This window comes from Coregonus clupeaformis, chromosome 5 (genome assembly GCF_020615455.1).
Source record: "Coregonus clupeaformis isolate EN_2021a chromosome 5, ASM2061545v1, whole genome shotgun sequence".
Classification (NCBI taxonomy): domain Eukaryota; kingdom Metazoa; phylum Chordata; class Actinopteri; order Salmoniformes; family Salmonidae; genus Coregonus; species Coregonus clupeaformis.
This window is the reverse complement of record NC_059196.1, coordinates 9941631-9954948: the sequence shown is the minus strand read 5'-3', so window position 1 is coordinate 9954948 and position 13318 is coordinate 9941631. Positions and strand designations below refer to the sequence as shown.

General features: G+C 42.4%; 1 protein-coding gene across 4 annotated transcripts in view; it reads left to right on the top strand.

The window, feature by feature from the left end:
- The first annotated feature begins 2414 nt into the window (after positions 1-2414).
- The window catches only part of LOC121560717 (ubiquitin conjugation factor E4 A), a 31694-nt gene continuing 20790 nt past the window's right edge, over positions 2415-13318 (top strand). Inside the window, exons 1-8 of one of the 4 annotated variants that reach the window (XM_041873644.2) lie at positions 2415-2500; positions 5796-5967; positions 6306-6476; positions 7351-7463; positions 7792-7944; positions 8850-9009; positions 9529-9731; positions 9936-10127. In XM_041873644.2, the coding sequence (XP_041729578.2) occupies positions 5838-5967; positions 6306-6476; positions 7351-7463; positions 7792-7944; positions 8850-9009; positions 9529-9731; positions 9936-10127 (1122 nt within the window). In that variant the 5' untranslated portion in view covers positions 2415-2500; positions 5796-5837. Of the gene's footprint in view, positions 2501-5778; positions 5968-6305; positions 6477-7350; positions 7464-7644; positions 7717-7791; positions 7945-8849; positions 9010-9528; positions 9732-9935; positions 10128-13318 lie in introns of those variants that run through there. The other 3 variants (XM_041873648.2, XM_041873660.2, XM_041873652.2) reach the window with 3 other exon arrangements.

Genomic DNA, 13318 nt, shown 5'->3' with positions numbered 1-13318 from the left:
TTATTATGCATTATGGTTGTACCAAAATATGTAACAAACATTTTATGAAATTGGAAACAATTAAATATATATGTGAAATAAAATAAAATAATAATGTATGTTGATGTTAATGTTATGCTAATGATAACAATAGCCTAATATATTCAATATGCTGTAAATTATTGTCTTTTAACAGTTTCACTTTTTTTCATTCTAATCAACCAAATAATTATGACACACACTTCACTATTGTCATTTGTTGCACTAATTGCACTGTTTGTCTACATAACCTGGTTCAAGCTTTCATGACATTACCCTGAAGAAGGCACAGCGATGCCGAAACGTTGGTGTTTTACCCAGTAAATTACTGGGAGCAAATCCAATACAACACATTAATGAGTACCACTCTCCATATTTTAAAGCATAGTGGTGGCTGCATCATGTTATGGGTATGTTTGGAATCATTAAGGAGTTTTTCAGGATAAAAAAAGAAAACGGAATGGAGATAAGCACAGGCAAAATCATAGAGGAAAACCGGGTTCAGTCTGCTTTCCACCAGACACAGGGAGATGAGTTCACCTTTCAGCAGGACAATAACCTAAAACACAAGGCCAAATCTACACTGGAGTTGCTTACCAAGAAGACTGAATGTTCCTGAGTGGCCAAGTTACAGTTTTGACTTAAATCTACAGTACTTGAAAATCTATGGCAAGACCTGAAAATGGTTGTCTAGCAATGATCAACAACCAATTTGACAGAGCTTGAATAATTTTTTCCTAATCCAGGTGTGGAAAGCTCGTAGTGATATACCCAGAAAGACTCACAGCTGTAATCATTGCCAAAGGTGTTTCTACAAAGTATTGACTCAGTGGTGTGAATACTTATGTAAATGAGATATTTCTGTATTTCATTTCATAGTAAATTTGCAAAAATTTGTATAAACATGTTTTCACATTGTCAATATGGGGTATTGTGTGTAGCTAGGTGAGACATAAAAAATATTTAATCAGAGTTGAATTCAGGCTGTAACAGACTAAAATGTAAAATGTTATGTGCATGTGCGTTGCAGTAAAAGGGGGGTCCATTTTGCTCAGTAGCACCTGTAGTTTCCAAATCCACAGTGTTTACACCCCCAAGGTCATCATTGCTATTATTGTGGCCCTTTAAGAGTGGGAATTCAGTTTACATCCAGATATTTGCATATTAGATTGCTAGGTTATATTTACACAAATACATGTGCCACAGTGGCGCACTTTGGCAGGAATTGCAGTGCAGCTTACATAAGATATATAAGAACATGCACATGATTAAAAGAGAAACATATTCATGAAAACATTTCACTTTGAACAACTACCCCTTCTAGTGTCCGTTTAAAAGCCTAACTAATGATGGAAATGTGCCTTTTTTTGTAGTGTTCAGTGTCACATTGAACATACATATTACACTGTAAATGATTTCTGCTTTATAGTGGCCCTTAATCTGTGGAAAAGTTACAGAAAACTGATATTCAATGCATAGAGCTGGCCATGCTCCTTAAGTGGGTTGATGATGAAAATGAATGCAAAATGAAGGTAAGTTGTATTGTAGTAAAGACACAAAATAATGACACATGGAAACAGAAATAATGTCAATGCTAGTTCATATTTGATGCTACTTTGAAATATCTATTTTCCAGAGGGAAGTGAAAAAACAGAAACCCATTTAAGCCAATGTTGGATAAACTGGAAAAAAAATCCCTGATCGCATTTAAGACAATCGAGCAACCTCCTGGAAAAACACAGATCGCTAACAATAACTAAACTATTTACATGGAAATGTACGTTAAAATACCTGTAAAACAAGTGGCTTATTACAACAACAACAAAAAAAACGATTTACAGCCAAACCTACAAAGTCAGACTTAGGAACTAGTACTTATTCATCGGGGCTGGTCCAACCTGCTTTTAAGGAACCATACGGTGTGCAAGCCTTTGTTTAAGCCCAGTTCTACCATACATGTTTCTACTAATAAACTGTTTACTAGAATCTGATACAAAAGACAAGTACAAAGAAAATGATTGGATTTAAGTTGATGGGCCACTCTACAAGGGCCGCCAAATGAGCAGCAACGCTCCTCTGGGAGTAAACTCTGGAATTGAAACTAGAAGTGTTCCTGAATAGATTGGACCCCCTTTTTACTGCCACACAATGTACAGATAATTTTGTACGGTGCAATAAATGATAGGAGTACACACACAAAAACCATTGTTGACGATTTATTAAAAATTACATATCTTATAGAAACACATGTTATTATTCTTTGTATGATAACTAGTTTATAATATATCGATAATTGTGCACATTTTCCATAATTCCCGCCCTAATTATTCATTTACAAAGTATACAGGACGGGACATTTATTCTGAAGAATTAAAAGGATCCGTGACCCGGAAGTACTTAGTTATTCTTGCCTGCTTCACAGCGGTGCGAGAACCAAAGCTTTTCTAGCTGATTGAAATATACGTATCTGCTGTTGTTTCAGGTATGACAATATTCCGATATTTGAATGTATGTTTTTTTGTTTGACATCTGTCAAAAGAGTCAGGTTTTGCCTCCTAACTGACAAACTACAGTGGTCTTGTAAGTCGCTCTGGATAAGAGCGTCTGCTAAATGACTTAAATGTAAATGTCTTGACAACGTACCTGGCTCATGTGCAGTCCAGCTACTAGCCTACCGTTTGCTAGCTAGCTTGCCAGCTAAATACGAAGCCTGCGACTGCTAGCTAGCTAGCTACTTCATCTTGTGCGCAACCGGTGATTCGCTGACAACTAGCTAGCCACATTATCAGCTTGCTTATTTAGTCATTTATGCAATTGATTCTAGGTGTTGAAAGATAAGTGGCTAGCTAGTTATGTGCCCTTCCTTCAAATAACACATCACGGAACACCTTTCTTCGTTTGTTGTGATATAGCTACATCATGGCTTGACAGGTCGTTAATTAGCTAGCCAGGTAGAAATCTAACCAGCTATGTGACTAACTATCACGTTTGACAGGTGTCAAGGTTACCACCACTTGACGTTGACAGACCCTTTCCTACACATCATAATGATGATGATGATAATATGTACACTACCGGTCAAAAGTTTTAGAACTCCTACTCATTCAATGGTTTTTCTTTATTTTTATATTTTCTACATTGTAGAATAATAGTGAAGACATCAAAACTATGAAATAACACACATGGAATCATGTAGTAACCAAAAAAGTGTTAAACAAATCAAAATATATTTTATATTTGAGATTCTTCAAATAGCCACCCTTTGCCTTGATGACAGCTTTACACACTTTTGGCATTCTCTCAACCAGCTTCACCTGGAATGCTTTTCCAACAGTCTTGAAGGAGTTCCCACATATGCTGAGCACTTGTTGGCTGCTTTTCCTTCACTCTGCCGTCCGACTCATCCCATCTCAATTTGGTTGAGATTGGGGGATTGTGGAGGCCAGGTCAACTGATGCAGCACTCCATCACTCTCCTTCTTGGTAAAATAGCCCTTACACAGCCTGGAGGTGTGTTGGGTCATTGTCCTGTTGAAAAACAAATGATAGTCCCACTAAGCCCAAACCAGATGGGATGGCGTATCACTGCAGAATGCTGTAGTAGCTATGCTGGTTAAGTGTGCCTTGAATTCTAAATAAATCACAGACAGTGTCACCAGCAAAGCACCCCCACACCATAACACCTCCTCTGAACAGTTGATGTTGAGATGTCTGTTACTTGAACTCTGTGAAGCATTTATTTGGGCTGCAATTTCTGAGGCTGGTAACTCTAATGAACTTATCCTCTGCAGCGGAGGTAACCCTGGGTCTTCCATTCCTGTGGCGGTCCTCATGAGAGCCAGTTTCATCATAGCTCTTGATGGTTTTTGCGACTGCACTTGAAGAAATTTCCAAAGTTCTTGAAATGTTCCGTAATGATGGACTTTCGTTTCTCTGCTTATTTGAGCTGTTCTTACCATAATATGGACTTGGTATTTTACCAAATAGGGCTATTTTCTGTATAGTCCCCCTACCTTGTCACAACACAACTGATTGGCTCAAACGCATTAAGAAGGAAATAAATTCCACAAATTAACTTTTAAGAAGGCACACCTGTTAATTGAAATGGATTCCAGGTGACTACCTCATGAAGCTGGTTGAGAGAATGCCCATTTTTGACCAGTTGTGTACAGCTTCTACCCCCAAGCCATAAGACTCCTGAACAGCTAATCATGGCTACCCAGACTATTTGCATTGTCCCCCCACCCAACGCCACCCCCTCTTTTACGCTGCTGCTACTCTCTGTTTATTATCTATGCATAGTCACTTTAACTCTACCCACATGTACATATTACCTCGACTAACCTGTGCCCCCACACATTGACTCTGTACCGGTACCCCCTGTATATAGCCTCCCTACTGTTATTTTCTACTTATCTATTTTTACTTAACACCTATTTTTCTTAAAACTCCATTGTCTGTTAAGGGCTTGTAAGTAAGCATTTCACTGTAAGGTCTACACCTGTTGTATTCGGCGCATGTGGCAAATACAATTTGATTTGATTTGCATTATGCAAAATCAAAGTGTTAGATGGAAGACGTCAATCTGTTGACAGTCTGTTTATGCTGCCTTATTTCAGTCAAACAGTAAACATCCGCATTCATTCAGGACTCTACTGTGACATGTGCACTTAATTTGAAAAATGTAGGAGCACACAAAGACATTTAGGAGCAGAATGAAAAATATTTGAGCTATTAAAGCAGTAATCTGCAATTGAAACAATAACAAAGAAAGATCCCCGCCACTGTTTCCGTCAAAGGTTGAGGGATGAGTCTGGAGAAATGTAACCACACTCAAATTCATAGACAGAGCTATGGATGCAAAGACTGACCAGATATCAAACTTATAGTTCAAACTATGTTTTGAGGCTATACAGAGTTTGTTTACATTGACTTTGTTTACAAACATTGGGAAAACAAGCATATATTTTGGCTTCTGATGGGGTAAGACAGTTGAACTAAGCTCATGGGTCATTATGTTTTATATTTCAAGAATCAATGGGTTTATATAATACATTTATACATAAAAAAAAAAAAAAAAGATGTAGTAACTGCGGATTGCCGCTTTAATGATATGAATTGCCAGCAATGACAAAATATCGGGTTTAGGAGCACCATAATTCATTTTTTAAAGATTGAGATATAGCCTATAGTGGGCATATTGTTCCTAGCTACTTTTGAAGCTCATCTCCTAAAGAAGTTATCCCTCTTTCTTTCTTTCTGTGCCACCACATGTTCACTACTGAGGCTGTGGGCAGCGGGACAGTGAAGAAATCATTACAACAATCATTACCTGGGTGATTTTTTTTCTAGTGGCATCGGTGCTACCATATTAAAATTCCAGGTAGCACAGCAAAATATTTAGGGTCATATGCCCCCAAAATGGTAGCACTGTAGAGCCCTGTCAATAAGGTAATCAGTCAGTCTGTGGTTCACAAATAAACATTGGGTTTCTGTTATTTCTCTGGTCTGAATGAAAATTCATACTGTCTGGGTTTAGCCTAGGGGTAACAGTCTGTTTGAGTTATCATTCCACTCCTTGGCACTCCTGGACACGTAGTAGCATATAAGGAGTGGATCGTTAGCAAAACAGGTTCTGGATTTCAAAGTCTGGGTTCCCCTGCATCCCCTGATTGCCCTCACAGACTGACACACATTTATCACTTGAAACAACTTCTGTAGATTTGTTTGAGCTCACCTAGTCCAGTGTTCCCTACAACAGTGTACCTATCTGTCCAGGCTGGTGCCAACACCTGTGGATGGAGTCTATGCTCCAGTGAGATGACTGACCAGGGCAACAACAACCAAAACATCTCCCGCAACCCCTTCGCTGCCCTTTTCAGCTCCCTCGCCGACGCCAAGCAGTTTGCATCGGGCCAGAAACCACCTTTGCACCATGGCGAACCACCCTGTGAGTTACCCTCCCAAGGAGGAGTTACAGGGCACGCAGGCTTTTGCTCCAGCCCAGCTCTAACACACATGACCTGACTAATCGGCTGCATGACAGGACCTTGATTAGCTCAATTGGTGGTGTTTTAGTGCTGGGTTGGAATAAAGGCCTGCAAACCTCGTTCTCCCCAAGAGTGAGGTTGGCCACTCCAGCTCTAATGGTTGACTGTGTTGCTTATATAGGATATAGCCTGTCTGTGAAACTTAAACATTACTGATTTGATGTGGCTCACTGGCTTGACGTTCGACAATGACCTCATACAGTTTCATATATTTGCTGGCTTATCTCATGTCTTGCAGCGGAGGACTCGGAGGGGAGTCAGTCAGAGTCTGAGAACTCGGACAGCATCGAGGACAATGACGACTCGGTGGCCGAGATCAGCCGCTCCTTCCTGTCGCAGCAGGAACTATGCGAACAGCTCAACATCAACCACATGATCCAGAGGATCTTCCTCATCACCTTGGACAACAGTGAGTGCAGGAAGTTAGAGTGTATTAGGGTTTTTACACTGTTTATACTTCATTTAGGACACTTCTTTTCCATTGGAGTAGCAGCATGATGCTACTTGTTCCTTCTTCTAGTGTACTGAATCTTGTTGCCACGTAAACAACCCTTACTGTTGCCTGGCTGGCTCTATCTGATGTAGCGTAGCGATATGAACTAAAGCAAATTAGTCTGTTTCCCAGGCAACTGTTTATGTGCCCATACACAAGCAATGGCTTGATTAATCACCCATCAACATCCCCCTGTTTTAATGACAAAGCCCCCATTCTGACTGCATCCTTTATTCCCCTGTGTTTTCTGTTGATTGATCTGAGGTGCTGGATTGAGGCATGGTCAATGTGTGATTACAGCTTTCTTAAACTCCTTCTTAAACTCAAGGGAATTCAGTACAACCATCCTTCCTGGCAGTCTTCTCTTCATGACGTCACTGTGTGTGTATAGATTAGATGGAGAGTGATCGGCGTGGCATCAGCCAACTAACTGACTCAGAGGCTGTGTCATCAAGGGAGTCTACAGGTCCCAGATGACTGTCCTCCTCCTCTCTCCTCTTTTCCCGCTCATGATCACCACTGACTGGCATGAAAGTGCCCTGATGACGGAGCCCCTGTTTGTCCATTTCTAGTCTAAATGTAATCTGCTCATGCTCTTTGGTGCTGCTGGACTGCTGGCCTCTTTTAGTATTCCATTTCAGGGCCATCCAGTAAACAGTAAATGACTCACCCCAGCTCAATACTCATAAACTGGATACTGGAATGAGTCATGAATGACCGTGTCTGCTCAAAGTGAAAAGTAAAATGGTCTGGGTGTTTGCTGTTCAACGTGACTGTTGTTTGACCTCAGGTGACCCCAGCCTGAGAGGAGGCAATGGGATTCCTCCACGCTGTGTGTTCCTGGAGGAAATGGCCGCCGAGATGGACGGGCAAGACTGGCTGGACATGGACAACATCGAGCAGGTACAATAGCATTGGGAATGGTGGTGGCGAACTGTTCGCTGGTCAGCTCAGTTGACCTCTATGCCATAAGGTCCACATATACAGTTCTGTATCCTCTTCTCATGATGATTTCCTCGCTGGCTTGTATTTTCAGGGGACTAGGCCTATTAAATATACAGTGCATCGTCTACTCTAAGAAGATGGAATAGTGAAAAATGCGTAGCATACAAAGTTCATAGAGACCTTATGCTCAACAGGGAGCAGAGATCAGTAAGTAAGTACATAAAGTTCATAGCACAGAATGTTGGCAAAGTAATTCTATTTTTTATTTTATTATTTTATATATTAGGCACTCTTCAACAGATTACTGATGCTGGAGCCAGGGAACCACCTCATCTACATGACCTCGTGTAATACTGTGAATCTCTCTGCCGACCGAGACGCTGGGGACAAGTGCGCCATACCGTTCCTCTACGCCTGCTACCAGAGAGCCAAGGAAGAGGTGGGGTCACATACGCAGCACTCACTCTCATTCCTAATTTCTTTCTCTACGAATTGCCAGTCATAATTCAGTCAAGAAAAGTGTGCTGTATAGGACAATTTAAAAGGCATACACGAAGTGTACAAAACATTAGGAACACCTGCTCTTTCCATGACAGACTTGCCAGGTGAAAGCTATGATCCCTTATTGATGTAACTTGTTAAATCCACTTCAATATTTGTAGATGAAGGGGAGGAGACAGGTTAAAGAAGGATTTTTTAAGCCTTGAGACAATTGAGACATGGATTGTGTATGTGTCGCACTCAGAGGGTGAATGGGCAAGACAAAATATTTAAGTGCCTTTTGAGCGGGGTATGGTAGTAGGTTCCAGGAGCACCGGTTTGAGTGTGTCAAGGACTGCAACGCTGCTGGGTGTTACACGCTCAACAGTTTCCCATGTGTATCAAGAATGGTCCAGGACTTCCAGCCAACTTGACACAACCGTGGGAAGCTTTGGAGCCAACATGGGCCAGCATCACTGTGGAACGCTTTTGACACCTTGTAGAGTCCATGCCCGACGAATTGAGGCTGTTCTGAGGGCAAAAAGGGGGTTGCAACTCAATATTAGGAAGGTGTTCATAATGTTTTGTACACTCAGTGTCTAAACCATGCTGTATAGGACAATGTAAAACGAAAATATCAGAGCCTGCACAGTTCGGTTTGGGTCGCCACAATAGTGTGAAAAGATTAATAGTCTTACTGAACATAATGAGTGACCTGTCTAAGGTTAAATCTGCTGTTTATTTCTAGATTATTTCAATCTGCATATAGGTGAAATAAAGCATGTTTAGCTTGTGCTCCATTGCTGACAATGACGTGACAAATTCTTAACCTCCCTGCTTCCTCCCTACATTACACACCCCCAGGTCACCAAAGTACCTGAGAAGCTGCTGTCGTACGCGGTGCGCTGTAGGAACCTGACGGTGTCCAACACGCGCACGGTCCTGCTCACCCCCGAGATCTACATCAGCCAGAACGTGTATGAGCAGCTACTGGATCTGCTGCTGGAGGGAGTCGGCGGAGCCCGTGAGTCCATTCAATTATTAAAGCCCCCGACTGTCTGAGGATCCCTGTTCTGTTCCATCTCAGTAGCCAAATAAAGTGGTGTTGTCTGCTGCTCAGGTATCAACTGTTGAGGCCTCCCAAGACAGGATGTGCTGGAACTTAGGCTAGTTTGCCCCCACTGATGAAATAACTGGTTTTGACTGGTTTGAAGTTGTCGATCTGCATTTATGAGTACATAATATCCTCACTTTGCTGTGTGTTGTCGTGTGAAGTCCTGATTATATTGTGTGTGGTTTGTGTCCAGAAAAGGGTGGGAAAGAAGCCTGTACAATAAAGAGAATAAACAGGTTTTTTTCTGATATATATACCTAAACCCTTTTTTGAGCCAGGAAAAACCCTGTACATGTATGGTTCTGTAAAGTACAGTATCTTCTCTGCATTATACAGGCCTATTATACAGGATTTTTACTTATCTATCTAGCCCTTTTTTGAGCCAAGAAAAACCCTGACATTAAGTGTGGTTTCTGTCGTGCGTTGCAGAGCTGGAGGATGTGGTGGAGTTCATGGAGGAGGTGATCGCTGGCCTGTTGTCTGACCAGGAGGTGCGCATCTTCAGCGAGGTGATCGTGCCCGTGCTCGATATCTTCCAAGGCCGTGTGAAAGACTTGGATCTCTGCCAGCTGCTGCTCTTCTCCTACCTGGACCTGCTCCTCTACTTCAGCCGTCAAAAAGATATCGCTACGGTCAGGGGCGGAAATGCATCGTCATCACTCCTCTGGACTGTTTTGCATAACCATGATTATTAATTGATTATATTCTATGCAATTCTATTGTATTCTATTTATAACAAGATTATTATTATTATTACAACAACGGCATTCATATGTCTGAAATGGACAACCTGGATCTCAAAAGTAGTTTATATACTTCAAATGATCTTCCTCCAGGTATTGGTGGAGCACATCCAACCCAAAGATCCCAACAATGGGCTTCAGTATCAGAATACCCTCCTTGGCACTGTGTTGAGTATCTCTTGCCTGCTGAAGACTTCAGGGGTGGTGGAGGGTCACGGCTTCTTCCTCAACCCCTCACGCTCCAGTCCACAGGAAATGAAGGTCCAGGAGTCCAACATACACCAGGTAAGGGCACTAGAAATAGAGGCTTTGGTCAAAAGTAGTGCTCTACAGTGAGGGAAAATAGTATTTGATCCCCTGCTGATTTTGTACGTTTGCCTACTGACAAAGACATGATCAGTCTATAATTTTAATGGTAGGTTTATTTGAACAGTGAGAGATAGAATAACAACAAAGAAATGCAGAGAAACGCATATCAAAAATGTAATAAATGTATTTGCATTTTAATGAGGGAAATCAGTATTTGACCGCTCTGCAAAACATGACTTAGTACTTGGTGGCAAAACCCTTGTTGGCAATCAGAGGTCAGACGTTTCTTGTAGTTGGCCACCAGGTTTGCACACATCTCAGGAGGGATTTTGTCCCACTCCTCTTTGCAGGTCTTCTCCAAGTCATTAAGGTTTCGAGCCTGACGTTTGGCAACTCGAACCTTCAGCTCCCTCCACAGATTTTCTATGGGATTAAGATCTGGAGACTGGCTAGGCCACTCCAGGACCTTAATGTGCTTCTTTTTGAGCCACTCCTTTGTTGCCTTGGCCGTGTGTTTTGGGTCATTGTCATGCTGGAATACCCATCCACGACCCATTTTCAATGCCCTGGCTGAGGGAAGGAGGTTCTCACCCAAGATTTGACGGTACATGGCCCCGTCCATCGTCCCTTTGATGCGGTAAAGTTGTTCTCTCCCCTTAGCAGAAAAACACCTCCAAAGCATAATGTTTCCACCTCCATGTTTGACGGTGGGGATGGTGTTCTTGGGGTCATAGGCAGCATTCCTCCTCCTCCAAACACGGCGAGTTGAGTTGATGCCAAAGAGCTCAATTTTGGTCTCATCTGACCACAACACTTTCACCCAGTTCTCCTCTGAATCATTCAGATGTTCATTGGCAAACTTCAGACAGGCCTGTATATGTGCTTTCTTGAGCAGGGGGACCTTGCGGGCGCTGCAGGATTTCAGTCCTTCACGGCGTAGTGTGTTACCAATTGTTTTCTTGGTGACTATGGTCCCAGCTGCCTTGAGATCATTGACAAGATCCTCCCGTGTAGTTCTAAGCTGATTCCTCACCGTTCTCATGATCATTGCAACTCCACGAGGTGAGATCTTGCATGGAGCCCCAGGCCGAGGGAGATTGACAGTTATTTTGTGTTTCTTCCATTTGCGAATAATCGCATCAACTGTTGTCACCTTCTCACCTTCTCACCAAGCTGCTTGGCGATGGGCTTGTAGCCCATTCCAGCCTTGTGTAGGTCTACAATCTTGTCCCTGACATCCTTGGAGAGCTCTTTGGTCTTGGCCATGGTGGAGAGTTTGGAATCTGATTGATTGATTGCTTCTGTGGACAGGTGTCTTTTATACAGGTAACAAGCTGAGATTAGGAGCACACTCTTAAAGGGAGTGCTCCTAATCTCAGCTTGTTACCTGTATAAAAGAGACCTGGGAGCCAGAAATCTTTCTGATTGAGAGAGGGTCAAATACTTATTTCCCTCATTAAAATGCAAACCAATTTATAACATTTTTGACATGCGTTTTTCTAGAATTTTTTGTTGTTATTCTGTCTCTCACTGTTCAAATAAACCTACCATTAAAATTATAGACTGATCACGTCTTTGTCAGTGGGCAAACGTACAAAATCAGCAGGGGATCAAATACTTTTTTCCCTCACTGTATATAGGGAATAGAGTGCTATTTGGGACGGTCCCCTAACCTTATAATCTTCTGTGTCTCCAAAACCCCACTTAGGCCTACATCTACAGTGGTGAGAACAAGTATTTGATACACTGCCGATTTTGCAGGTTTTCCTACTTACAAAGCATGTAGAGGTCTGTAATTTTTATCATAGGTACACTTCAACTGTGAGAGACGGAATCTAAAACAAAAATCCACAAAATCACATTGTATGATTTTAAAGTAATTAATTTGCATTTTATTGCATGACATAAGTATTCAGAAAAGCAGAACTTCATATTTGGTACAGAAACCTTTGTTTGCAATTACAGAGATCATACGTTTCCTGTAGGTCTTGACCAGGTTTGCACACACTGCAACAGGGATTTTGGCCCACTCCTCGTTATAGACCTTCTCCAGATCCTTCAGGTTTCGGGGCTGTCGCTGGGCAATACGGACTTTCAGCTCCCTCCAAAGATTTTCTATTGGGTTCAGGTCTGGAGACTGGCTAGGCCACTCCATGACCTTGAGATGCTTCTTACGGAGCCACTCCTTAGTTGCCCTGGCTGTGTGTTTCGGGTCGTTGTCATGCTGGAAGACCCAGCCACGACCCATCTTCAATGCTCTTACTGAGGGAAGGAGGTTGTTGGCCAAGATCTCGCGATACATGGCCCCATCCATCCTCCCCTCAATACGGTGCAGTCGTCCTGTCCCCTTTGCAGAAAAGCATCCCCAAAGAATGATGTTTCCACCTCCATGCTTCACGGTTGGGATGATGTTCTTGGGGTTGTACCTTCTTCTTCCTCCAAACACGGCGAGTGGAGTTTAGACCAAAAAGCTCTATTTTTGTCTCATCAGACCACATGACCTTCTCCCATTCCTCCTCTGGATCATCCAGATGGTCATTGGCAAACTTCACACGGGCCTGGACATGCGCTGGCTTGAGCAAGGGGTCCTTGCGTGCGCTGCAGGATTTTAATCCATGACGGCGTAGTGTGTTACTAATGGTTTTCTTTGAGACTGTGGTCCCAGCTCTCTTCAGGTCATTGACCAGGTCCTGCCATGTAGTTCTGGGCTGATCCTTCACCTTCCTCATGATCATTGATACCCCACGAGGTGAGATCTTGCATGGAGCCCCAGACCGAGGGTGATTGACCGTCATCTTGAACTTCTTCCATTTTCTAATAATTGCGCCAACAGTTGTTGCCTTCTCACCAAGCTGCTTGCCTATTGTCCTGTAGCCCATCCCAGCCTTGTGCAGGTCTACAATTTTATCCCTGATGTCCTTACACAGCTCTCTGGTCTTGGCCATTGTGGAGAGGTTGGAGTCTGTTTGATTGAGTGTGTGGACAGGTGTCTTTTATACAGGTAACGAGTTCAAACAGGTGCAGTTAATACAGGTAATGAGTGGAGAACAGGAGGGCTTCTTAAAGAAAAACTAACAGGTCTGTGAGAGCCGGAATTCTTACTGGTTGGTAGGTGATCAAATACTTATGTCATGCAATAAAATGCAAATTCTTTACTTAAAAATCAT